The 24395-nt window shown below is 44.5% G+C and overlaps 1 protein-coding gene across 1 annotated transcript in view; it reads left to right on the top strand.

Moving 5' to 3' along the window:
- Positions 1-561: 561 nt before the first annotated feature.
- Arhgap28 (Rho GTPase activating protein 28) overlaps positions 562-24395 on the top strand; it is a 140576-nt gene continuing 116742 nt past the window's right edge. Inside the window, exon 1 of the mRNA XM_051190904.1 lies at positions 562-770. Within this exon, the coding sequence (XP_051046861.1) occupies positions 649-770 (122 nt within the window). The 5' untranslated portion in view covers positions 562-648. The remainder of the gene's footprint in view (positions 771-24395) is intronic.

The raw sequence follows: 24395 nt of genomic DNA, 5'->3' as shown, positions 1-24395 counted from the left end.
TGGCTGCCAGGCAGGAAACGTTCCTAGCCATGGGATAAGCCTCCCGTTTGAAGGGGGCGAGCAGGAGGTTGAGAAGAGGAAAAGAGGAACAAAGGAAGAAAAACACAAACTTTACTAGGGCAGCTGGCAGGAGCCGCAAGTTTCGGGCAGGTTTCCAGTTTCCTAGAAGCAGGGACCCGTGGGCGTGGTCCTCAGTGTATGCTAATCAGCGCATTGTACTCTGTGGGCGTGGCCATCGGCGTATGCTAATAAGTCCGCTGTACCCTGTGGGCGTGTCCGTAGTGTATGCTAATCAGCTTATTGTACTCTGTGGGCGTGGTCCTCCGTGTATGCTAATGTATTCACTGTACTCTGTGGGCGTGCCCTCCGTGTATGCTAATCTATTCACTGTCCTGTGTGGGCGTGTCCTCCGTGTATGCTAATCCTTCCTTGCATTGTGTGGGCGTGGCCCGCAGTGTATGCTAATCTGTCTGCGGGGCTGTGTGGGCGTGGTCCCCGGGCGGGCGGGGCCGCCCTAGCCAGCCGCCGAGCCGCGGGGCGCCGGACGCTCTGGGCCGCTGACCCGCTCGCTCCGGGAGCTGGTCCTCGCTGGTCCTCGCTGGTCCGGGTCTTTGTTCTGGGTCGGCGCGGGGACATGCGCGGCTGAGGATGGAGGTGGAGGACTCGGGCGGCGTGGTGCTGACCGCCTACCACTCGCACGCGCGCTCGCAACCGCAGGGCGCAGAGCCGCGCTGCGCGCCCCGGGCCGCCGCCAGCCACCCGCTCAGCAGGTACGGAGGCGAGCCGCACGGAGAGGGGGGGGAAGGGGCGGCAGCGCTTTGGCAAGTGTGTTTGAGGAGTTGACTAACTGAACCTGTGTGTTTGTGTGGTCCTGATTGGAAATGAGAATGGCCTGGGCGCAAGTCAGCGTTTGACCGGCTGAGGCTAGCGGGGCGCGAGCTTGGGGGTGGTGGTGGTGGAGGGGCGAAGCTTGCAGTCTTGGAGAAACTTTATGATGAGTTGGGCACCCGCATCACGTCTGTGGAAGGCCCTCACGGGGTACTGGGGTAATTTAAAAACCAGACACAAGCCAGAGGAAAGAGTAAAAAAAAAGTTCTCTCAAACACCCAGATTAACTATTTGGAGCTTAACTTTCTCTCAGAAGGAAACCTCCTCTGACGTAAGAAGTTCACTCCTAGTGTAAAGAATGATGCCATCTAATGAGGGCAGTAAAAGCAGTTCCTGTTTACTTCTTTGCGTGGAAAGGCGTGCATAACCCCTCACCATGTGCGTTTAGTAAACCAGGGAACTGGATCACATTGCTCTGACAGGGTCCGTCTGTTCTACTCAGGACCAAGGTCAGATAGAGCCCCACTAACTCCATCAAAGATGGGTGGACAAAAGAGATGGTTTGCTCTCTGGTGTATTTAGGGGAAGTTCATTTGCCTAAGTGTTGCCATCTGCTATGAGTACATCAATGGATGCTTACTTTGTTTTGAAGCCTACACTTTGGTGTGTCTGGATTTTCTCTCGTGGCGTTTTATATCACTGTTATTTTCAACTACTTGATTTTCCTCGCATGCTTACCTTTATGTGATTATAATTACTTCTGTTTCCCAATTTAATCAATTTGTGATTGTGCCACAGAATATCCTTTGGAAGGTATCTGTGAGATGAGCCAACCCACACTGGCTCAGGGACGACACTGGGCTTAGCTAACAAAGAAATTATTGTTTCTTCCAAGGAGAGCATGTTGAGTCAAATCTCATTTTGATACAGACAGTGAGAAATGGACCAGTTTGCAGTAGGAGTCATGCACATCACTTAAAGGCTGTTTGAAGATACAAACTCTCCTTGTGCAATTCTTAAAGAGAGAGAGGAGACCCATCATCATCTTTGACCATTATGACTTACACTGTTAGTGACTAAATAGATGTGATTTGATGCAAGGCGGGGGCCAGTTTTGTACATTCTTAAGTGGCCTGGGTGTAGCTGTCTGTTTATAAGCCTTAGCAGCTGTCTGTGGGCACCAGCCAGAGAGCTGGAAGTGAACTGGAGGGAGATGTTTTATTAGCCAAGCATGTGGTCTTGTGGAATGATAATGCATGAGAGTAGGAGAGTCAGTCTTTTCACCATAAAATAATCAGGTCCAAATTTGTAACCCTGGTGGTTGTTTTGCACTGTATAGGAAGGACCCTTTGCTTTCTATTCCCTCGAAGCAGGGGATGGAAGCGTGCACCCCCACACCCTTCCAACAGCAGAATCCTGGGAGAATAGCTTAACTTGGTCCTCAGTAGAAGCATTGAAAATAGAGGTTCCTGTGTTACCAAGGGCCGGAGGAGACCACACCATTAATCATGGGTCTGATAACAGGAATTATCAGACCCAGTTATTAACCTTTGACTTACTAGCTACTGATCAATACTTCCTTTCAAGCCAAGAAGCAAGATGGTATTGTTCTACTTTGGAGGAATGCACTCTCTCTTTCATGAGCACAGTTTCCTAAAAATGGCTTATGTATTTATTGCCTACTTGTGGAGTGGTGAGCTGTCTGGCCCTGGGCATGTGATTATGGGCTCGGACTCTTGAGCTCCTACTAACATATGTGGAAATCAAAGCTAATCTTAACTCGCTTCCTCCTTAGGCCTCTACTATACCTACTTTATCTGGTTTCCAGTTTGGGGTCATATTATTTCCCACCAAAATATAATATAGCCCCCCATCTCTATGCTTTGCTCATTCCCCCACCATTGTATTCCAGTAGCAAAGACATTTCTGGCATATTGTAGTAGCCAATTAAATATTTCTTGTGGGAATTAATGGATTCCTACTAAGATTATAAAATAGCCAAGATAAAATTGCAGGAGTTTTAAGAGCCAAATTCAGCTCACTTGCACAAACTTTGTGTTGGTAACACACCAGGCTTTGGAAACACAGAGATAAGTAGGGTGTTCTTCCTGCCACAAGAATGTGCTCAGACCAATGGGATTTTTAGCAAAAGGGTGACAATAGAACTTCTGGAAGGAAAGAAGTGTCACCGTTTCTAATGTAAGAAGTTTCAGGTATGACTTTATTTCCAACTTCCGGCTCTACTGCCTGCCAACACTGGCTGAGACTGGGGAATGGTAACGGGTGGACAGATGTGCCTGCCAGGTGTGGGGTAAGACTGCCAGGCCTTGACCATCATGTGCATTAATGACTACCCTGTTTTGAGTAGACTACTTGAATTACTTAGAGCACTGAACAACTCAAGAGAGACATCATCGCGGATGCTGACGCTGTCCTTGATGGGAAGTAGACACTCTTGGCTCCCTCTTAGTGGTCCCTGATTAGTGGGGCACTAAACAAGTCAAAACAGTCTTGTCTAAAACATCCACTGCCATCCAAACATGTGCGATCCGTTTAAATATCCGGATTTCACAGCTCGCACCTCAGAATTTGGAAGAATTCAGGGCATGGCTTCCTCTTGCCTAGTTTGATAGATTGCAACTATACATGGGACATAATGAATGAAGCCACCATCTCCAGTCTCAGAAATCCATGCATTGGGTACCTAAAAGAGTGTTCGCTGGGGTTGGTTGGCAATTCATCTTTTCCAGGTTTCAAAAGAAAATCAATATTTGATGTAGGTAGTAAGCAGTATTATGATATTTAATATGTGGATATGATATTAGTATGTGGATCATATGATATTTGATATGTGGATGATATGATATTTAATATGTGGATCATATGATATTAGTATGTGGATCATATGATATTAGTATGTGGGTCATATGATATTGAGTATGTGGATCCTATGATATTAGTATGTGGGTCATATGATATTAGTATGTGGGTCATATGATATTGAATATGTGGATTGTCTGCTGTCTGTTTCTTTCTAAGAAGGTCAGCAAGTGAATAGGAAATAGTGTCCTGGTAAATAAAACACGTTCCCACTTTTGGGCATTTAAAATACCGCTATTTCCTTCTGAGCCCTTCTGTGTCTCTTTTAGAAGTCTCTTGTTGTCTGTGATCTCTGTCATCATACTCCTCCACTTTATAATAGCGCATAGTGTGGGTAGCCTTGGTTATTAATTCTTAGGAAAGTTTTCTCATGTAACTTTTGTCTTTTAAGATTTTCTTTGCTCTGACTTCTCAGAAGTCACGCTTACATACACACCTATAGTATTGAATCTTAGTCTTTTTGATTGGGGCTAAGAAATGCGATTCTGCAAGTGCTCCGATCCGTGAAAATCAGTGGTTGGAATTATCTTCAGAAGCAAGCTTTTTAAAGGAGGTCAAGCTTATGCTCAGACGCCTTCGAATGTTGACAAACACCCTAAGTACTGGCACTTATAAAAGGAGGATTAGCCAAAGGCTAGGCTAGTTGCTTGATATATTTTTTTCCCCAAGCATTTCCTTGGTCATAAGAAATAATGGTGCAGACATTTGCAGGGAGGGTCTGATATAAAATGACCATGATTATTTCTAGATGTACAATAAACGTCCTGAGAAGTGACAAAAAAATAAATAGAGCCACCTCAAAAACAAATAGAGCCACCATCCAGGACTACCCATGGGGTTTCCTCTACAGTTCTGCCCCAACCTTTAAGTCTCCTTGGATTTTCATATTACACCTTTTTTTTTTTTTTTTTTAAATAAGGAGAACACTTTGATAAAACAGATTTGATGATGATTAGGAAGTAAAAATTTTGAGCAAAAGTAAAGAACAACTTTTAGTGACGATCTATTTAGGGGGGATACTTCCCTGGGTTGAAATTAGTTTAAAAGGCGTGTATTTTGACATGTCAACATTTGCTAAAATTAAACATTTATGTAGATCAATGTGAGGTCATGAATGTACAGATGCAACCAAATTCTAGGGGATGGTGGGCTTCTTGTTCTAGAAGGTTCAGAAATAGTAATGGAAATGGAATTCTTCCATGAGGATGCGTATTTATAGGCCATTTTTATGTTGTGGTTGAAAGCAGAGCTGATGTCTCTGGTTTCCTTTGTGGACTCCCTGCTGAGCGGAGGAGCCTCCTATGTAGGGCTGTTGCCAAACATCTGGTATATTTCCTTTGATCCTGTCATTTGGCTAAACATTTGGCCAGTTGCTCTGTCCATTTTTAACCCACTCAGTTCTCTGTCGACCATTAACCCCTAGTGTAAGCCAAACACACACAGGAAGTGTGGAATGATCTAGAAGCACCTTTCCCCCCCTTGACTTTTAATTTTCAAGATGTACAGTTTCATTTACAGAAAATTTGCAACAGTAACCTTCACCCAGATTCCTTATATGTTAATGCGTTGCAAGTGTTACAGTGGTCAAAATTGGGTAAATTAGCCGTGGCATACTACAGTTAACTAAACTACAGGCTATCTTTTTAGTTCACTAGTTTTCTTGCTTTAGTCAATTTTCCTGTTACATCCAAGGTCCCACAGTGATCTAAGCGTGGCCCTCCTGGGCCATCCTGTCTGGTCTGTGACTTCGGAATGTTATAATGATGTTGGTCATCTGGCTAAGATGGCCTTGCTAGCTTTCTGTACCACAAACTCACCATTTCCCCCTTTCATTTAATCATTGTCTTCCGGGAAATACTTTATGCAAATGCCTTTTCTTTCTCAACTACCCATAGACAACTAACTACCTCTGTCTATGGATCATGGCAGCAAAATTTGTTACCGAGGTGTTTTGATGATGATTTTTCTCTCATTTCATCTCAATTTGACTTAATTTATGTGCCGTGAAACAATCTATTCATCACCCTTTCTAACTTTATTATCTTTATGTCCATCACTTCTACAAAGGCATCGGTGGTCATGTGATAAAATGATTTAGCTGTACCTGGCTTGACTTCATGAAAACCACGAAGATATATGTTTCCTATTTTTTAAAGCTCCACTATTATTATTATTATTATTATTATTATTGGAATTGAAATTTTATTGAAGTTTTAAGAGAGAAACATAATCAAAGTTGCTAGATGAAATTCTCTGTGAGAGGCAGTAGTTGTGATTAGATCTTATCTCCTGCGTTTCTTAGAAGTGCCTTGACACCTGAGCATTCTTGAGGTGTTGTGTGAGTGTCCGCATTTTAAAATTCACTTCTTTTATTCACATTTTGGATAAAATCCCAGTTAAGCCACCAGAAGGCTGTCCCAAGGCCCTGCTCAGCAGGTTCCAAGGAGGTGGATGTTACAGAACGCGGGCCAGGGGGAGAGACGGAGCCCAGACTCCAGTGGGTCTGAGGAGGGGACCCTGCATATGCATTTTAACCCATGGAAACATTCCAGTTTGCATATAATCAAATTTCTTTCCACTCCACCATCAAACCAAATGATGTTAAAGCTGGAGTAATCGCCATATTCTTATTTCTCAACCAAATGGTTTCTAATATCTTCTCCAGCTGAGAATAAAGGGAAAATGTTGGGGACTGAAGCAAAAACTCATTTACAGCTGAGGATAAAAATACAACGTTAGGGGTCTGAAGCAAAAGAGGTAAGCAGTGTTTCTTAGACGGGAATTTGGTCCTTTATGTGGAAATACAAAGTCAACCACATCATCCCTAATCAGTGTAAAAATGAGACTTTTCTTGATTGTTCTAAAAAAAAAAAAATACAGTGTAAGGAACGAAGAGATGGCTCAGAGGGTCTGATGACCCGGATTTAATCTCCGGGAGCCTCATGTTGGAAGGAGAGAAAAGACTCCTGTAAATTGTCCTCTGACCTCTGCAGTGGGACACATGTGCACATGTGCCCGTGGGCGGGCGTGCGCACGCGCGCGCGCGCGCACACACACACACTCACAAATAAAATAAAATGTGAAAACAAATAAGTAAATAAATGCAGCGTGAGTTAAGATGTAGCAGTTTAGTGAACACGTCTATTAAGATGTATAAGTTACTCAAGAGTAACCCGCATTGGTATGTGGTTTTAGTTCTTCTTTAATTTTAATAATCATAATGTTAGTAATTATTATTCTTTAAAACAGTGTCTTGCTCTGCAACTTTGGCTGGTCTGGACTGGCTTTGAACTTGTGTTCTTTGCCAACTAGAATTCATGAGCCACCGCACGGGGCTTAAAGTGCGATTTATTATTGTTAATTTTCCCACACGCAGAAGAGTGAAATTAGTTCCACGTCTCTCAACCTGCACGAAATCGATTCAGACAGCATTAAAAACTTCAGTGCAAACTAAGACCCCTGAATTTGCTAGAGGAAACACTTAGGATGTAATTTAAGCAAGACCCCCAACAACACCAGAAAGTGGCCCCAAGTGTATTACATGCTAAGTGTATTACATGCCATTTAAAAGCTTCCACGCACGAGGAGGAGCTACCCTCGGACAGCTCACAGAATGGGAGCAAACCATTGCCACTCTACTCCAGACGGGTTCATCTCTGGACTACGTAAAGAACAGCAATAATTAAGCTCTGAAACTGAATCAGCAAACGGGCCAATGAGCTAATAGAGAGGTCCTCAGTAAAAAGAAACACAGATGGCCAATAATGATTTTAAGATCCGTAGCTATCATGGGAATGAAAATTCAAACCACTTTGAGACCCCCGCCTCACTCCTCTTCGATTTAAATGGCTGTGGTGAAGACAGCAAATAATGACAAACCCTGGGAAGAACGCCCCTGTCTCCTGTCAGTGGGCATGTGGAGAGCTCAGCCACCTAAAGTCGGTGTGGTGCTTTCTCCAGATGTGAAGACTACAGCCACCCCGTGATGCACATGTGCCACTCCTGGGTGGGCACTAAAAGGATTCCATGTCCTGCCACAGAGACACATGCATACCCTAATAGCAAGGCCACGGACCCAGCCTGTATGCCTGTCAACCCATGTGTGGACACTGAAAATGTGGGAAACACTGTCACAAAGGAACTCTTCAACTGTAGAGAAAACTGACCTTATATAATATTCAGGAAAATGGATGGACCTGGAAAATACTCCATTCAGTGGGGAGACCCAGGCTCACATGCAGATCCGTGTGTGTGTGTGTGTGTGTGTGTGTGTGTGTGTGTGTGGGCCTGTGAGACAGGAAAAGATAAGTGTCTTCAGGAGATGGGGAGGGCAGGTGGACAGTGGAGAGGGCAGTATTGGGGTAGAAAACTAAGTGGAGAGCCATGGCCAAGGAGAGACAGAGAAGCAACCAGCACATCCTGTGGGTACCCTGTGTGTCCTGTCACACTTCAGTAAATGACCGTAGCAGATAAACTATCTAACAGGTGTCAAGTGCCTGGTTATTCCAAGGGTGGGGATGTAAGCTAAGCCTCATTTAGAGGAACAGCTGGGGTGTCACGTTACTCTGGAAAACTAAGTCTGTGCCCTCTTTGTGGATCCCTCCAATGACTGGGCGATGACTGCATACAAACAACTCCAGGGACAGGAAGGAGGAACTGCATGCCGGAGATAAAGACCCTTGGAGGAATTTTTAAGCTGTCAGTCAGTGGGACTTACATATGCTATTTCAGTCCTTCTGGGTCTGGGTGCCAATTATCTTTTATGCAGAAAGGTAAATCTTTTTATCTGCCTGAACTTGGTGGGGGAGTCACAGGACATTTTCTTTTTCTTTTTTTAACGTGTGTAACGTGGAGGGACGAGAGTTCATTGGAAGGTAGATGGTTGTTCCCCGGCTAGGAGAGCCGACACAGAAATGCCGATCAGCATGTGCCCGTGAACAAACACCAGTGCAGCCCATGCTCCTGTAAAAGCAGTGATGCGGCTTCCTTCATTGCTCTGCTCCTCTTCCTCCTCCCCCAACTCCCCCTCCCCCAACTCCTCTCCCTCCTCAGGGCTCACCATTGTTAGGATTTCAGGCTTATGTCACCATATGAGAAATCTGACAGATGCTAGAAAAGTAACAAATTAAAAAAAAAAAAAATGATAACATGTCAACATGGTGGCACCCGCCTCTAATCCCAGCACTCTGCAGGCAGAGTCTGTCTCATCTCTGTGAGTTCAGGACCAGCCTGGGCTACAAAGCAAGTCCAGGCCAGTCAGGGCCATGCAGTGAGACCCTTTCCAAACAAGGCACAGTGGGACAGTAACATTTCCTCCTTACGTCTGCCTCACCTGCGCAGTTCAAATTCTATGCAGTAAGCCAAGCTAATATGTTAGTGGCTGGGACTGAGGCCATATTTAAGTAGCAGTAGTTGCAAAGGGGAGTGTGGACGTGCCGGTAAAGTTATTTTCTGGAAGTTTCTTTGCTGATAGTAGTTGGGGCATTTCTCCCTTACCACAAGGATAACCTGACACTCTAATTAGCTTTCAGCTATTAGTCCCGCATCAGCATCTTAGCTTTACTCAGCACTTACTGTGGAGCCCAGAGTTAGCAAGCCGAGGATCACCCACACAGCAAGGTGATGGGAGCCAAGGCGCCTCCTCTGCTCCTTCCAAACCCTGTCCCTTCATGTGTCACTGCAATCCGGTGACACTTATGAGTTTATTATTCACGTGCCATTTTCTGCCTCAATTTGATGACCGATTCTCTGAGAGCAACTTTTAAGAGATGTTATTAATGTTTAGCTTTGGTTTAATCTTTCATTTTGTATGTATTTCTCTCTCTCTCTCCCTGCACATTGTTCAGTTTTAGGTCTCTATCAGTTTCTTTGATGATGGCTGGATGAGACACTGATCTATAGGCACATTGGCTGGTGTTGCGCGTGCCGATCTAGCCTCGGATTCTTGGTCACCTGAGCGGTGTGAGGCATGGGTTCCATCTGGTGGAGTAGGCCCTCAGCCCACTGTGGGGGTGGTTGGTTACCTCCACAATGTCTGTGCCTCTATTACAGGAGCGTAGCAGGCAGGCAGGTCACCAAGGTAGACTGAGGGGATTGTATCTGGCTTGGGGTTTAGCTAGCTCCCAGCTTGACTTTTCCACATTTAGTGATGTATTTAGGAGTTGTCGTCATCAATAGGGCCTTACCATCAATCGGTAGAGAGCAGCCAATAGCCTTGGCAGTAACCTGGGTTGTTTGGGGGATTCCACGGGGCCCCTTGGTGACTCAATTAGATGTAACTCATTCCTGGAACTGGATGTTTCAATTGTTGGCCAAAAAAAAAAAAAAAAAAAAAAAAAAAAAAAATTACCTGTTTGGTGCTTTGTCTCTTCTGTTATTTGGTGATTCCCTTTAGGTTATTTTCATATATAAATGTGTGTGTGTGTGTGTGTACATACATACACGCATATATATATGAATATGTAAATCTACTACAGCTAAAGCTTCTTTAAAAAAACACCATTGTGTATATAATATGTACTACAATGTAATATAAATATTCATATAAGCACACATAATTTATATTATATAATGAATATAAGTATATATTTATATTACATATGCATGTTATATTATTTATTAGTTATATGTCAACATATAAATTACATGTGCATAATTAATTGACCATATTATATCCATCATATATAATATATAAAACCACTCACATATATAAATATATATTGTATTATATTTGTATTTATATATTTTAAAGAAGCTTTTACTGTAGTCGGTTTCCATGTGACCCCTTGAGTGGCCCTTAGTTTTAACTGCCCCTCTCTATCTGATCCTCCTGGGCCAGTTCCTCCTCCATCCATCCTTAACTATTTATTCTATTTTCCCTTCCTAGGAAAATCCTTCCCTCCTCTTAGCTCCTTACCCTGTGGTTATACAGATTGTAGCCTGTTCATTGAGGACTTAACAGCAAGGATCCATTTATAAATGAATACATGCTATAGTTTTCATTTTGACGTCTGGGTTACGTCAGCTGGGATGATTATCTTTTTCTAGCTCTATTCATTTATCTGCAAGTTTCTTTATTTTGCTTTTTAAAAAAACAGCTGAGTAATATTCTGTTGTACAAATATAACACATTTTCCTGATACATTCCTCAGCTGATGGACATCCCTCCTGATTTCTGGCCACTATGAACAGAGCAGAATTGAAGGTATATGAACAAGCGTAGATGAACATCCTCTGCGGTAGGATGTAAAGCCTTTTGTGGTTAGATGCTAAAGGGTGACATACTTGGTTCTTGAGATAGCCTGTTTCCAGGTTGTAGAGGGACTACCACACCGATGTTCCATAGTGGCTGTTCAAGTTCGCACTCCCAGCAGCAGCGAATGAGTGTTCCCCTTATTCCATACCCTTGACAGCATTTGCTTCACTGATACTGGCCATTCTGACAGGAGTGAGATGAACTCTCACAGTAATTTTGATTTGCATTTCCCTAGTGGCTAAAGGTGTTTCTCAGCCATTAAGTGTTTCATCTTCTGAGAACTATCCTTTTATTTCTGCATCTCATTTTTTTAATTAGGTTATTGTTTTCTTGATGTCCAGTTTATTTATTTATTTTTTAGTACTTTATAGATTTTAGATACTAGTCTCCTATTGGATGTGTAATTGTAAAAATCTTTTCTCATTCTGTAGACTGCCGCTTGTCTGAATGATGGTGTCCTGTGCCCTGCAGAAGCTTCTCTGTTTCACGAAGTTCTATTTATTAATTGTTGATCTCAGTGCCTGTGCTATTGGTGTTCTTTCTGTTCAGGAAGTCTTTTCATGTGCCTGAGTTCAGGGCTATTCCCACTTTCTTCTATCGGGTTCAATGTGTCTGGTTGTAGGTTGAGGTCTTTGATCCATTTGGAGATGAATTTTGTGCAGGGTGATAAGTATGGGTCTATTTGCATTCTTCTATATGCAGACATCCAGTTTGACCAGCACCATTTATTGAGGATGCTGGGTTTTTGTTTGTGTGTTTATGTTTTGTTTGTCTCCCCCCCCCCCCCAGTGTATATTTATGGCTTCTTTGTCAAAAATCTGGTGTCCATATGTGTGTGGATTTATATTTGGGGCTTCAGTTAGATTACATTGATCAATGCTTGTCTATTTTTATGCCAATATCGTGTTTTCCTTACGTATCTCTGAAGTACAGCATGATACCTCCAGCAGTTGTTTTATGATTTAGGATTCAAACAACAATTTTAAAAATCAAACATTCTAAAATAATACAGGCCAAGAATCTGATACATTCAGGGAATGTATTACATTACAAGTTTTCCCTACTTAAGTCATTATGTTTCTGCATGAGCAGAGCACTTTATGTACATAGTAAAAAGCCTGCAGTTCCCATCTGAGGCCATGGTGTTTTAGTCAATGGTCCTTGGTCCTGTGACACAGTAGGACACTCTACGGCCAGAAACACCTACAATTGGCCATGCGCTTGATGTTTAATTATTGGTTATAGTGTATCCAGAAAGTTTTACGGTTGATGACTTCCCACACATTTGACCCCACCATATATTTTGAGAATTGGGTCCCAGGCTCTGACTTTGTGGAGCTCTATGGTGTCTGAGATCCTTATGGACATTGCGCATCACTGCAAGAGAATGCTTTCAGTTCCAGACACCCAGGAAGCTGATGTGGAAAGATCACCTGAGCCCAAGAGTTCCAGGCCAGCCTCAGTCCTCTGGGATGCCTGGTTTAACACCAGCAGTGGGAGAGGAGGTATGGTAACGTTTTCCTGAGCCTTCTCTGCACTGGAAGCTGAAGCGTAACCATTATCCATTAGTGATCCATAGACCACCGAGGACGCTGCTCTGGGATGGGCTTCAGACGCTCCCATTTAGGAAACTAATCCTGAGACTCAGTCTGGCTCTGAATGTTCTGGACGGGCCTGAGTAAGATGCACCTCTGGGCCCTGCTTGCCTGTGTTTATTTTTCAAGGCATCGGCTTTGATAAACTTTACTTTTAATGGCTCACGTAATTGGACAGTTCTGTTAGCTACTTGTAAACAGTGGCGTGGGCTTTCCAGCTAAGTGCCAGGCCCCAGGAGGTGGCCTACCCTGCATTTAGCCAGCCTGGGAGATTAGGGCATCTTGATGACAGGGACTAAGCATCCTGTGACCAGGCAGGAGCGACTGGGGTTATGAGAAGAATCTCAGTAGCTTAATAGGGAGGCAAACCAGGCGACACATCCTCACTAAGGCTTCTGGGAAGTCACAGCCCTGTGGAGCCAAGGCTCTGAGTGTCCTTCAGCTGACGGCTGGTCAGCTGGTCCCATCACACAGCAGTTACTCAGGCCCGTGACATACATAGTCTTAGTGCTCAGGTCAGCCAAGAGCAGGTACAAGGGGGAAACACCGAGGTTTAGAAAGAGGCGGCATCATCAACCATGGCATTTCCTTAGTTTCCCCCTCCGATGCTGGACAACTACCCCTGTGTGTTATCTCCTCCAGTATGACCCAGAGTCGGAAAGCAGACTCTCATTGGCATCAGAAAGAAAAACACTTACTGACCTCAATAGAGCCGAGGGAGTGATGAGGAAAAGAGCTGACTGAAAATTTCCACACATGCCGTTCTGAGAACCCAAGCACGGATGCCTGGCTCTGGAATTTCTAACATAAACGCCGTTCCCTCTCCATTTATCCATCTCTGGGATTACAAGGCCTACTTGGCAGCTCTTTTCTACCCAATCCAACCCACATTGTGCTTAGTTGCAGAAAACCCGACACTGGAGGACTCCCCCTCATCCAGCTGCTGGCAGCGTGTAATCGGAAGATGCTGGCCATGTACGCTCTTCGAGGCTGTGTCATGCTCAGTGAGGCTGTGAGTCAGTGCCAGCTAAAACAACATGAGTCATTGCTTATAAGAGGCCCAGCTGCGGCAGATTTTTGATTAGACCAATCCTAAACAAATGTGATACTCCCAGGATGCCAGTGTTTCAAAAGTTCTTACTGTGCAAGTTTTAGCCTGGAGGACCAGTTCTCCTAAGAGCTCAGGGGGAATGTTTTGCTGCTAGAGGGTGAACTCAAAGAAGGAAAGCCTCTTCACTTAAGCAGATCCGACCCCAGGCTGTACTGCTTTCTGTCTTCCCCACACCCCGCCCACTCATTGCTCTCTTAATCCGGCTTAAGAGCAATTGGGTTAAAATCCATGAAATTAAAATTGTAATCTCCAGGCTGCTTCACTTCTTGCGTCCGAGTGTGACCCCTCGGTGTGTGGTGTGTTTACTCCTCCAGGCGTAGACTCTGATTTTAAGGTAGATCGTGGAGTGGACAAACATCGTAGCTGGTGCAGGTGTCCATGACAGGCATGGTCTGCAGTCGTGAAAGAAATGGGTACTCCAGCAGACACGTTTATGTAAGTCGGTGACCGTGCAGTGAACGTTAGGAAAATGACTTGTCTTCTGCTTGGGAGTTATTTACTAAGGTTAGGAATCCGGGCGTTGAACAAATGGCCGTTCGGGAAGCACTGGGTGTCACAGGCGGCGTTATTTTGTGTCCTGTAGCCGGTGAGGTAGAGAACATGAATATCCGCCAGACAGTCGGCTGAGGAGGGGTGATTTGGAAGGTTTTGGAAAGCTTTTGTTCACGGGAGACTTTAGCATCGGGGATAGCAACATCTGGACCGGACCGGCTTTGGTGGGAGAAAAGGCCTGGAGGTAGCGTGGAAGGAAGATGGAAACCTGAGGAGTTTTGCTAGCCAGCGGGGAGGTGGCCTGGGCCTGGGAGCCCATGGCAGTGGCCAGGAGGGTAGGGGCGAGGGGAAGCCGAGCCGTTATAGCCATCATCGCATGGTACCATCGATAGTGGGGGAATGCCAGTGATGAGGAAAATGGGAGCTGACTCATGTGATAGTTTTAGTGTGATCATCCTGGATGCAGTGGGTTTCCAGAGTGGTGGGGCGGAGCCGGAAGCCAGTCTGATGCGGGTTGCAAAGAGAAAGGTGAATAAAGCATGTGAGTGGATCCTGCAAAGAAATTTTGAGAAGGGAGCTTGAGAGAGGTGGCGGAGCAGAGGGGACATTTTTAGTTGTTCATTTGTTTCCCATCACTCTTTATTTATTAACGGACTTACTTTTGCCACACCACTGTTAGTACTTTGTAATCATATTTATGGATGGGACTCACTGTGGCATTTTTAATCTATATGTACTGCATGGTGCATGTCTGTCTTTCGTTCCTGTTTTTCCATACTCCTCATTATCCTTAAAGGGAGAAAGCTGAAAATCCAATACAAGTCGAAAGAAATCTAGCATTTCTAAAATACGTTTCCCCCTTACTGTTTAATATCTTTTGATAATACATGTTACGGTTTGGGTGTGATTTGAGCGTGTGCACAGGTTGGTGTGTTGGAGACCTGGCCCCCTTGGTTGTCTCCGATGATGGTGTAAAGAGGAATGGATAGTTTAGAGGCATGGTCTAGAGGAAGGCATTGAAGTTGCTGATCTGACTTTTTTCCCCAGGAGGATTGATGTGGTTCTCAAAGGACTTTTACAAGCTGTTGTAGAGCAGGACTGTGCCAAGTGCTTGGCCCCTTCCCTATGCAGTCAGTTCGTCTGCTTGTCATTACCATGTTGTGACACAGCTGGCTGGCACATCTGCCCCAGGACACTGGCTCCTTGCAGTTTGGACTTCCCATCCTCCAGAAGCATGAGTCAATCCATCCTCTTTGGTTTATAGATGTAGCGACTGTACATATAACAGGCATGCAGCTCTGAGTCTGATCCCCAGCTCTGGAAAAACACATGCATGGTGTCCCAAGGAGATGGGATGTTGAAGATCATCCCCGGCAACAAAGCTACAGAATTATCTTAACAACATGAGAGAGAGTATAAGAATGTGTTTTCTTCATTTTTAGGGGGGAAGCTGTGGTTAGCACCATCGCCATTCATATTCTGCATGTCCTAACTCTCTTCTCCTCCAGCTTCAGAGACTGTGGTACTTGCTAGAGCCTCTAACAGATGGCTGCTTAGTGAGCACCGTGAACACTGAAGTGTAGAAATCACACTTCCTACAGACACATCCAAATCCTGAGTGTCTTCCTTCATGGATTCTTTCCTGACAAACTCCATGTTAGCGTTGTCTGTAGGATGACAGAAGGCGTTGATAACATGCTATCCACTGAAGAATGATGAATAAAAATCCAAACTGGTACAGTTGTCATCATTGTACCTTGACCCACAAGACGGTGCATTGTGGATGGCTATGTCCTCAGGGCTGACTATCTCTACCATTTAACAGTAACATTTACCCAAGGGTCTCATTTCACTCATTAAAACAAGAAACATTTAAATTCTGATAATCACAAGAAAACAAATATTTAAAAATAATGTTTGTGCTTCTGTATGCCATAGAAGATATTTAACGCTGATGCTACAAATAATGGTTAAAACTGTCTATTAGTGAGAATGGATAAATGTATTCAGGATCAGTTACTGTAGCATCCGGCGCTCATCGGAGCTTTGAGGGGACCAGACCGTATCTTTCATTTCAGTATCTGAAGTGTTTAGTCAGAGCAGCTGGTTGAGGGAGGAAAATGTGTGAGCTACTCTGGAGGAGATGTGGCTAATGGCCTGGGCTCAGTTGGTGAGAGGGGAGTTGAGGGGCATTGAGGAATTGATGACACAGGAGAGTCCTGAGCTGACTGGGGGGTGGGGGAGGGCACCTGCAGACGCATTAAGGACTAGTTTGCACTGGTGCACACACTGGTGGAGGCTGGGAATGTGGGTGCCTGTGATCTGAGACAAGGGCCAGAGGGCCTGGGGCAGTTAACCCCTGATCTGAGAGGAGGAGCTAGGGGGAGGGATAAACAGGTCACACAAAGGTCAGCAGCCTGCCTGGTGTCTTCACTGGGCAGAGAAGGGATTCCATTAACTAACTGACCTCTAGGGCTCCCTTAACACCCACGTCCCGTTTCCTTATGACTGGGTTGGAAATTACAATAACTAATTGATTCTACACTAATTTTATAATAATACCTTTCTCTCTCCAATGTAACTTTGCCAATTTGCCTTTGTGATCGGCCTCTCAGGCTCTTTACCCTGTCTCTACAAGTTGGTGATTGACTGTGTTCCATTGCTCCATTGGAGTTGGGGTGACCCCATCTGAAGTTGGGGTGCTGTGTTGGAAAGATGTGTGTGCACAAGCTTCTCCCCAAAACCACAACCTATCCAAGAAACAGGACTGACTGACTCTGATTTTAAAGGTTATTATATGTTGAGATCTTAATTAATAGGAGTGCCAGGTATTGTTTAATGGCATAACACATTATTATTATTACTGCTCAAGGTTAAGGAGAGGATTCACTAATATAACCTCTTTTTAGAAAGATAAATTACATTAATATTGAATGCAGTAGTCTCAGTACTGTACAAAATACAATTTAATTATATTTAATCTAGTTAATGTGATTTAATCTGCATCCTATTTCGGTAGATGATTAGAATGAATTTTAGAATGAATTTAATGTAATTTACATAGAGATGTCTAAGAGCATAAAAGGATGTCATCCAATTATTTTCTCTTTAATATTCTAACAAAACACATGCATATGCAATTTATGAAAGAGATCTCTTTTGCTTTCTTGCTTTTTTTTTTTTTGTTTGTTTTTACCACCCTCCCCCCCCTATATGTTGGGTCTTAGTATTGACACTTGATGAAATTTTAAGGACGTGCCTCTGAAGATACTGTGCATAGAGACTTGAAAGGAAGTCCTCTCCCCCATAAGCCACATCCCTGTCTCCATTTTCTCTGGGCAAGAGGAAACCATTTCCTGATAATGATCCCAACACCTCCGGGACGTTTGAAGTAATAGCTGGAAACTAACTCTTCTGTTTAGGGGCATCAGTCCCCTCTTTTGAAAACTTTATTGATCCTTTGACAATTTAATGCAGTGTATTTAGGTCCCATCCACCTCTCTCTTACCCCTTAACTCCTTCTGGATTCTCCCTTTGAAGACGGGTGGGGGATTCAGTATATGGTGAAGTACAGTCTGCTGGTTACCATCCAAAACAAAACCCACCATTTCCACCAGCCTCCAGCTCCCTCTCCCCATCCCCGCCTCCCATCCCCACCCTTCACCAGGCATCCCGTGTCTGGCATCCATCACTGTGGATTAACGTGCCCTGTTCTTGGAGGGTGTGCGGAGATAGTCACAGACAGTGTTGCTTTGTGGCTTCCTTTGTTCATCGCCACTGTTGAAGGTAACGCTGCGTCCAAGCCTGGAAGTGATAGCAATGTCAGACACAGAAACCGTGTGCTGCTTTTGTTCAGTTATATCATCCGGTTAAGGGACGGTCAGCAAGGAATCGGGCTCAGGTCGGCTCCCATCACAGGGTCAGAAAACGATGTTGAAGCATGAGATTTGCCTCTCCACAGTTAACTGTGGGACACAGAACATCTTCGGTGCATTTCACAGTGGATTGATCTCTAGATTTTATAACTATCAGTGCATAAAAACATGGTGCCTATGGCAGAAAAATGTTTAGGGTCATTTTAGAAATTGTTGGAAATCCTGTCCTAATAGTAAGCCAAAATCCGTTTAACAATTCTTATGAAACTCAATTTTTTTTATGACTACAGACACACACTAAATCAATACTTAGTGCAGCAGAATGAAGATTAAAAAGATGTATTTTTAAAAATGTTTTCCGTAATTAAACCGTATGTTTCTACAAGATCAGAAAATATAGAGCGTGTGGTAAAATCATTGCTGACCATTCCCCCTCCCCGATAGGCTGCGCCTGAGCTGAGGGGTCCCTAGCAGTGTTCTTTGGAGTTTCATTTGTAACTAACACACATAGTCAGTGCATTGTTGTGTTTTTAGAACGAACCTTGCAGCGCAGCTGTGTCCTACAACACGGGCAGGCGCCGCCAGAAATACCTCAGGTTCCGGACGCATTTCATTTTCAGACTAGATTTCGCCTGCTGAGAGTTCAGGAACCTTTTCTCATTTCCAAGTATGAGTATTTGTGATGCTGAGTTTAGTTATGAGAACCTGTATGGCTTTGTGAGCCTCGGTTTTAAAAGCGAGTGAAGCACACTGAATCACACCTATAACCCTAGTGTCAGTTGGAGACTGGGGTAGGAAGGTCGCTGTGAGTTCTAGGCCAGCTTGGGTCACATAGCTAGTTGGTGAGTTCTAGGCCATCATGAGCTGCAGAATTAAACACTGACCACCCCCCTCCCAGGAAGCTGCAGTTTGTTCAGGATGGGTGAGATTTAGACATCTTCCTCCAGGGCTTACTCATGAAGCTCCTGTGTGCAACTAATCATGGAAAGCATGGAGGATTCTTCTCTAGGAAAAAGGAAGGCTGAATGCTTCCTCGAGTGTACCCATCTTCCCTTTTTATAAGCAAACCCATTGTGCTTTAGTTTGTTCCTGCCATCATTGTTATTATTATTTATGTGTGTGTGTGCGCAAATGTATGTGTGCGTGTGTATGTGATTGTCTGTCCCAGCATGTGTGGCGGGGGGGTCAGAGGACACCCTTTAGTGTGTGTGTGTGTTTGTGTGTGAAAATGTATGTATGTGTGTGTGTGTGTGTGTGTGTGTGTGTGTGTGTGTGTGCTTGTAAGCCTCAGCATGTGTGTGGGGGGTCAGAGGACACCCTGCTAGTTTCCCCTTCCACCATGAGTGTCCCTCCGAGAGGTCATGCTCAGGTGGTCCACCCAGACGGCAGCCCCTTCTCCTTGTTGAGCCGTCTTACCTTCCCGCCCCATTGCGTCTCTTTCGGGCGTAAACACTGGTTGAGTAGTAGTAACTGCACGCTCATGAAAAGTCAGCAGGAGAGGTATCTCCTAAGTGATTGTGTTCTCTGTCTTTGAGACTGACAAGTCTCATTAGCTCAGGCACATTGGATCGACTGTGGGAGGAACCCTCTTAGCTCATGTATTTTAAAGTAGTAAAAGTAAAGTAGCAAAAGAGAAAAGCAAGATTCAGGCAATGGCATCCTGATTGTAACCAAGGATCAACCAAGAACATCCAAGCAAGAAGCATGTGAGAAAAGCCACTCCATTAATCACTTTATCCCGACGGTTGTTTTAGTATTGTAAATGGGTGAGAACTACAAATGCTACATTATTGCTAAGAAAGGAGAATTCTCCATTCTCTGATGCTGAGTTCATCCACCCATTCTTTCTGTTTTAGGGTTCTTTCAAGAGACATCCTTGGGTTTTCTTCTTAGAGAATGACAAAAGATGAAATCTCAGAAAGATGCTGTTCTTGTGACTGCATTGGCATGGTCCAGAGGACTGTGATTGACACTCTCTCTGGCCCTGTAGTTTCTGGAGAGAAGGCACCTTTGATTCAGGAGGAAGTGACCCTCAAGTGGCGTGGATGACCGTATGTGTGATGTGTGTGCCTGTCAGTGTGGACTGACTGGGTGGAGGGCAGGAAAGAGGGCCAGTGGTTCAGGTAGGGTCTATTAAAGAATGAGTGTGGGAATCCATGGACGATTCTATGGATCTGTTTATCAATTTTTCATTAAATGCAGGATGGGGTTGGCAGAATAGACAAATTATCAGAGAGGTTTCAACTAAATATCCAAAAACAATTAAATAAGTTAACAAACAAACAAAAAACCCCTGCTTCCTCAGGGAGGATGTCTTCAGTTCCTCGTGGATGTCCTTCATTTTGAAAAAAGAAAAAAATAAATCAGACTTGAGCAGAACTTTCGTGCTTTTAGAACCTTTGAAGAACTTACCTTCCCCCAAATTCCAAATCCTTGGAGTCATGGGATTGGCAGCTAAGCTTTTAACTAAGCATGCACACACAGGAACCCTAGCAGTTCGCCTACTTCCCTACGCCCAGCTCCATGTTACACACACACACACACACACACACACACACACACACACACACACACACACGTGACTCTTGCTCTTGAGTCTGGTTACCTCTGAGTCTAGCCTGGCTTGTGGTTGAGTGACCCAGTTGGATCTTGTGTTTAACGGAGTTTCTCTGGAGCATTTGGAGGATGCCATAAAGTCACAGGAGACCGCGGAGGTTACCTCAGGCCCAGCTATGTGCAGTTAAGCTTGTTGCTAGTTGTGTCGTGGAACACACCCTTATTTGTCCTAGTAAAATGGCAGAAGGGATTGTTGGGGATTTTCTGCATTCCTGGAGTTGAGTTTTCCCGTTTCCAGAACATGATTGGACTTTAAATTTAGTCTTTACAACACCATTACCTATTTTGAGAAACTTAGTTAACATCTGGTGTATCTTTATTTATAGATACTACGGCCATGTTCTGTACCCAGAGCGACCTCTCCCAGGCTTCTTCAATGCCTAAAGATTAACTCTAAACAAATGGCAGACAAGTTCAATGTAAAAATAGTGGGGAGCTAAAATAGGGGGTGGCTGGAGGCTGCTGGTAAGTGTGTTCTCCTGTATTCAGGGTGTTTTTGGTAGTGTGACCTTAAGGGACAACTTCTGTGACAGGGCACCGCTCTCTGGTGTGTGTGAGAAAGCTGGTAGGACACAAAAGCAAAATGGTGATAACACCATTTTGTTCTGAAGTAGAAAATGTTACTAAATAAACATGTAACAAGGTCAGGACCCAGGAGCGTCCTGATTCCTAGTCATTTCTCAGGGAAGGCCAGAAGAATGGAGGAGTTTTCAGTCTTACACGTATATAATGTGGTCTCTCAGCTGAGGAAGGACAAGGCAAAGCAGGGCATCGTTGGACTGTCCCATCGTGCTCCGGGACCCGTTCTTAAATAGGTGTTTGCTTAGTGTTTCAGCTGCTTCTGTTGGATACCCAAGCCTGCTGTGTCTGCATGAGGCCACCTCTCTCCTCCTTGTGTGCCCGTGTGTGTGTGTGTGTGTGTGTGTGTGTGCGCGTGCGTGCGTGTGCGTGCGTGTGTGCGTGTGTGCGTGTGTGCGTGTGTGCGTGTGTGTGTGTGTGTGTGTGTGTGTGTGTGTGTGTGTGGTTTCGGCCTTCGATCAGATGGTAACAACCCCGGGGCCTGTGCTGAGTCAGCGTGGCTTGGCTGAGCGTGCAAGGCAGAGCAAAGCTACTATCGAACCAGGATGTGGAAAAGAGAAAGGCTTATGTCCTGTAGTCCACCTTGAGGGCAAGTTGCCAAGGACCTAAAGGCCTTGCTAGACTTCATCTCAAAAGTTTTGTTACTTCCCTGTATATCCAGGTTAAGGGCCAGCTCGTTAACACTTGGGCCTTTTGGAGATACAAGTATACAGCGTATTTTTTTTTTTTTTAAAGTGGAAAGCACCCATCACAGGATCTTCATTCCTTCTTACATGCCCCATGGCGTCTGAGTACCTCACCCCATCCATGCTGTTTCCCAGTCTCTCTATATTATAGAGTGTCGGATGGCTCGTGTGGAAGCCCGGAGGTCCACGTGTGGATGTTTAGAATTGGGTCCTCGCTTCTCCCGTTTTGGGAATGTTGGAATGTTGGCACATGCACACAAGTTGGCCTGCTTTCTGTAGAGGAGCGTTTTGATGGCTAGAAGTATTTTAAGGAGTATTTGAGGAGTCAGGACACAGGTGTGCATGTCACTGCAGGCCTGGGACTGGGGGAGGAGGAGCCTGTTTTAGGGAACTCAGGGCTGTAGATGCAGATTTGTGGTCCAAGACGTGTTTGGTCCAATCTCTGGCACCACACATTTATTTTAGATGACACAACTGTACAACAATTTTTCACTGGCTGATGACGCTCAAATAGGAGTGAAAGTGTGAGTGACTTCAGGGACAGACCGTCAGGGAGGACTCACGGAAATGGAGGACAGCGTCAGTCCTGATGAACACCCTCAGGTCTCTCCTCTGGGGTCCTGCATTTTATCTGCTGGACTTTTTCTTTCAATAATAGCAGCATATACATACTCTCCCTCCCCTCCCATTTTCCCTCCCTCCCTCCCTCCCTGTCTGTGTATGTAGCAATGACTCTTGGTACACTCTGAGCACTTCGGGCTGCCCAGGCACAGCTGTACATGCTTCAGGCTTGTGGGCTACATGCAGCTAAAGGTAGCTATGACTTCACCCAACACGAAGTTGTAAACATACTCAAAACACAGTGAGGGGTATTTGTTTGTTGTTTGTCTGTTTTTCCTTTTTTTTTTTTTTTTTTGTAACTTGATTCGGTAACTCTTGCAGATGACATTGTGTGGCAGTGTCCAAAGGTTGTGTGTGTCTACAAGGGTTTTGTTCTACAAGGTAGATGCATCGTACTTTGCAACTGAGACACAGGAAGGTGATTTATCCAGCTGGAGCACATCCCAAAACACATAATGCTCACCACTGGCTTTTAAAAAGTGGTACCACAGTGAGCACAGTGTGATGAACTCGTGCCCTTAGCCATTGTGATGGCCACCTTTCTGTCTGTCTATCCTACTTGGTCTTTGCTTGCTAAAGTCCCCAGGGTTTAGGCCACAGGTTATGTTGTGCAGAAGCCTCTCATGCCTTCTGCTGCTGTCTTCCAGTGTGGCTCAGATGATCTTTCTGTTGCTAGAGAACGCAACCTCCTGGAGCCCTGAGTCTGCGATTCCTGTTGACATCTGTGTTGCAACCTCTTTGTAGCTGGCCCTGAGGTGGGCTGCAGCCCTCTGAGAAGCAGGAGTTGGGGGTTTATCCTCCAGATCTCTGTACCTAGCAACAGGCCCTTTGTTTCAGGAAACAGGGGAGGGGAATTGAGTATGAAGCTTCTTTTCCAATGCTGGGAAACAATATAATTGGCTCTGGTTTAAAAGTTATCGTATGAAACTTTTAAAAATTAATTTTACACTGGGAAACAGTATGAGACGATAAAGAAATACATTCAAGTGCTCATCTGGGCTCTGGCTTCCCTCGGGCAGCTGAATACACTTCCACTTTGTCAGATTTTTATCTCTTATAAAGAAAAGAAAAAAACAAAAGGCAAAGCAAACAGACAAAAAAACCCAATCCCTAGGAAGTGGAAGAGAAAGGAAAAGACATTTGATTCTGAGACTGAAGAGCAGCTTGGGTGACCTCGCTGTGAGATGACCCCGCAGAAGGGCAGCCTCTGACTGAGGTCTCGGTGATTTGGGGGGATTCAGAGAAAAATCAGATAATGTCAGTTTGAAGACTGGAAAATCACAGCCACAGAAGTATGCACCGAAACTGAAGTTGTTAAGGCAGAACACAGAAAATTACAAGGACCTGTGCCGGCTGAGCCAGGGAGAACCCTCCTTTAGTCCTTGGACACGCACAGACCGGTTCCCTGGGCTGTTCTATCCACTTAAGGGACTCCAGTCCCCACCCCCTGCAACATTTGCTGCCCACTCCTGACAACTTCTTAAATCTCGAAATACAACAGCAACGCCTCTTCGTAATTTTGCAAATCACAGCATTTGCCCTATAATTTTCTTTTCTGACGTGAGGTTGATTTTCTGTCCTTGAAGTTCCCTAAGGTTATGAACATAATGGCAATTGCTAGGACAAGAAGCCAATTTTCTTATTACAGGAAACAGCAAACCCCTTCCAGTTTTGAAGTCTTGCCTACAAAGTTTAAAACAAAACAAAACAAGAAAAAAAAAATTCCAGGCATCCAGAAAATCCAACCTCAGAAAACGAGTGTTTAATTAGAAAGTAAAGAGACCTAACATTTGGAGAACAGGCCAATTTGATTACATTTAAGTATTAAACATATTAATTTTCAGGGTGGCCATTCAT

Source organism: Phodopus roborovskii, unplaced genomic scaffold, assembly GCF_943737965.1.
Source record: "Phodopus roborovskii unplaced genomic scaffold, PHOROB, whole genome shotgun sequence".
In the NCBI taxonomy this organism is placed as follows: Eukaryota; Metazoa; Chordata; class Mammalia; order Rodentia; family Cricetidae; genus Phodopus; species Phodopus roborovskii.
This window is presented reverse-complemented; position numbering and strand designations above follow the sequence as displayed.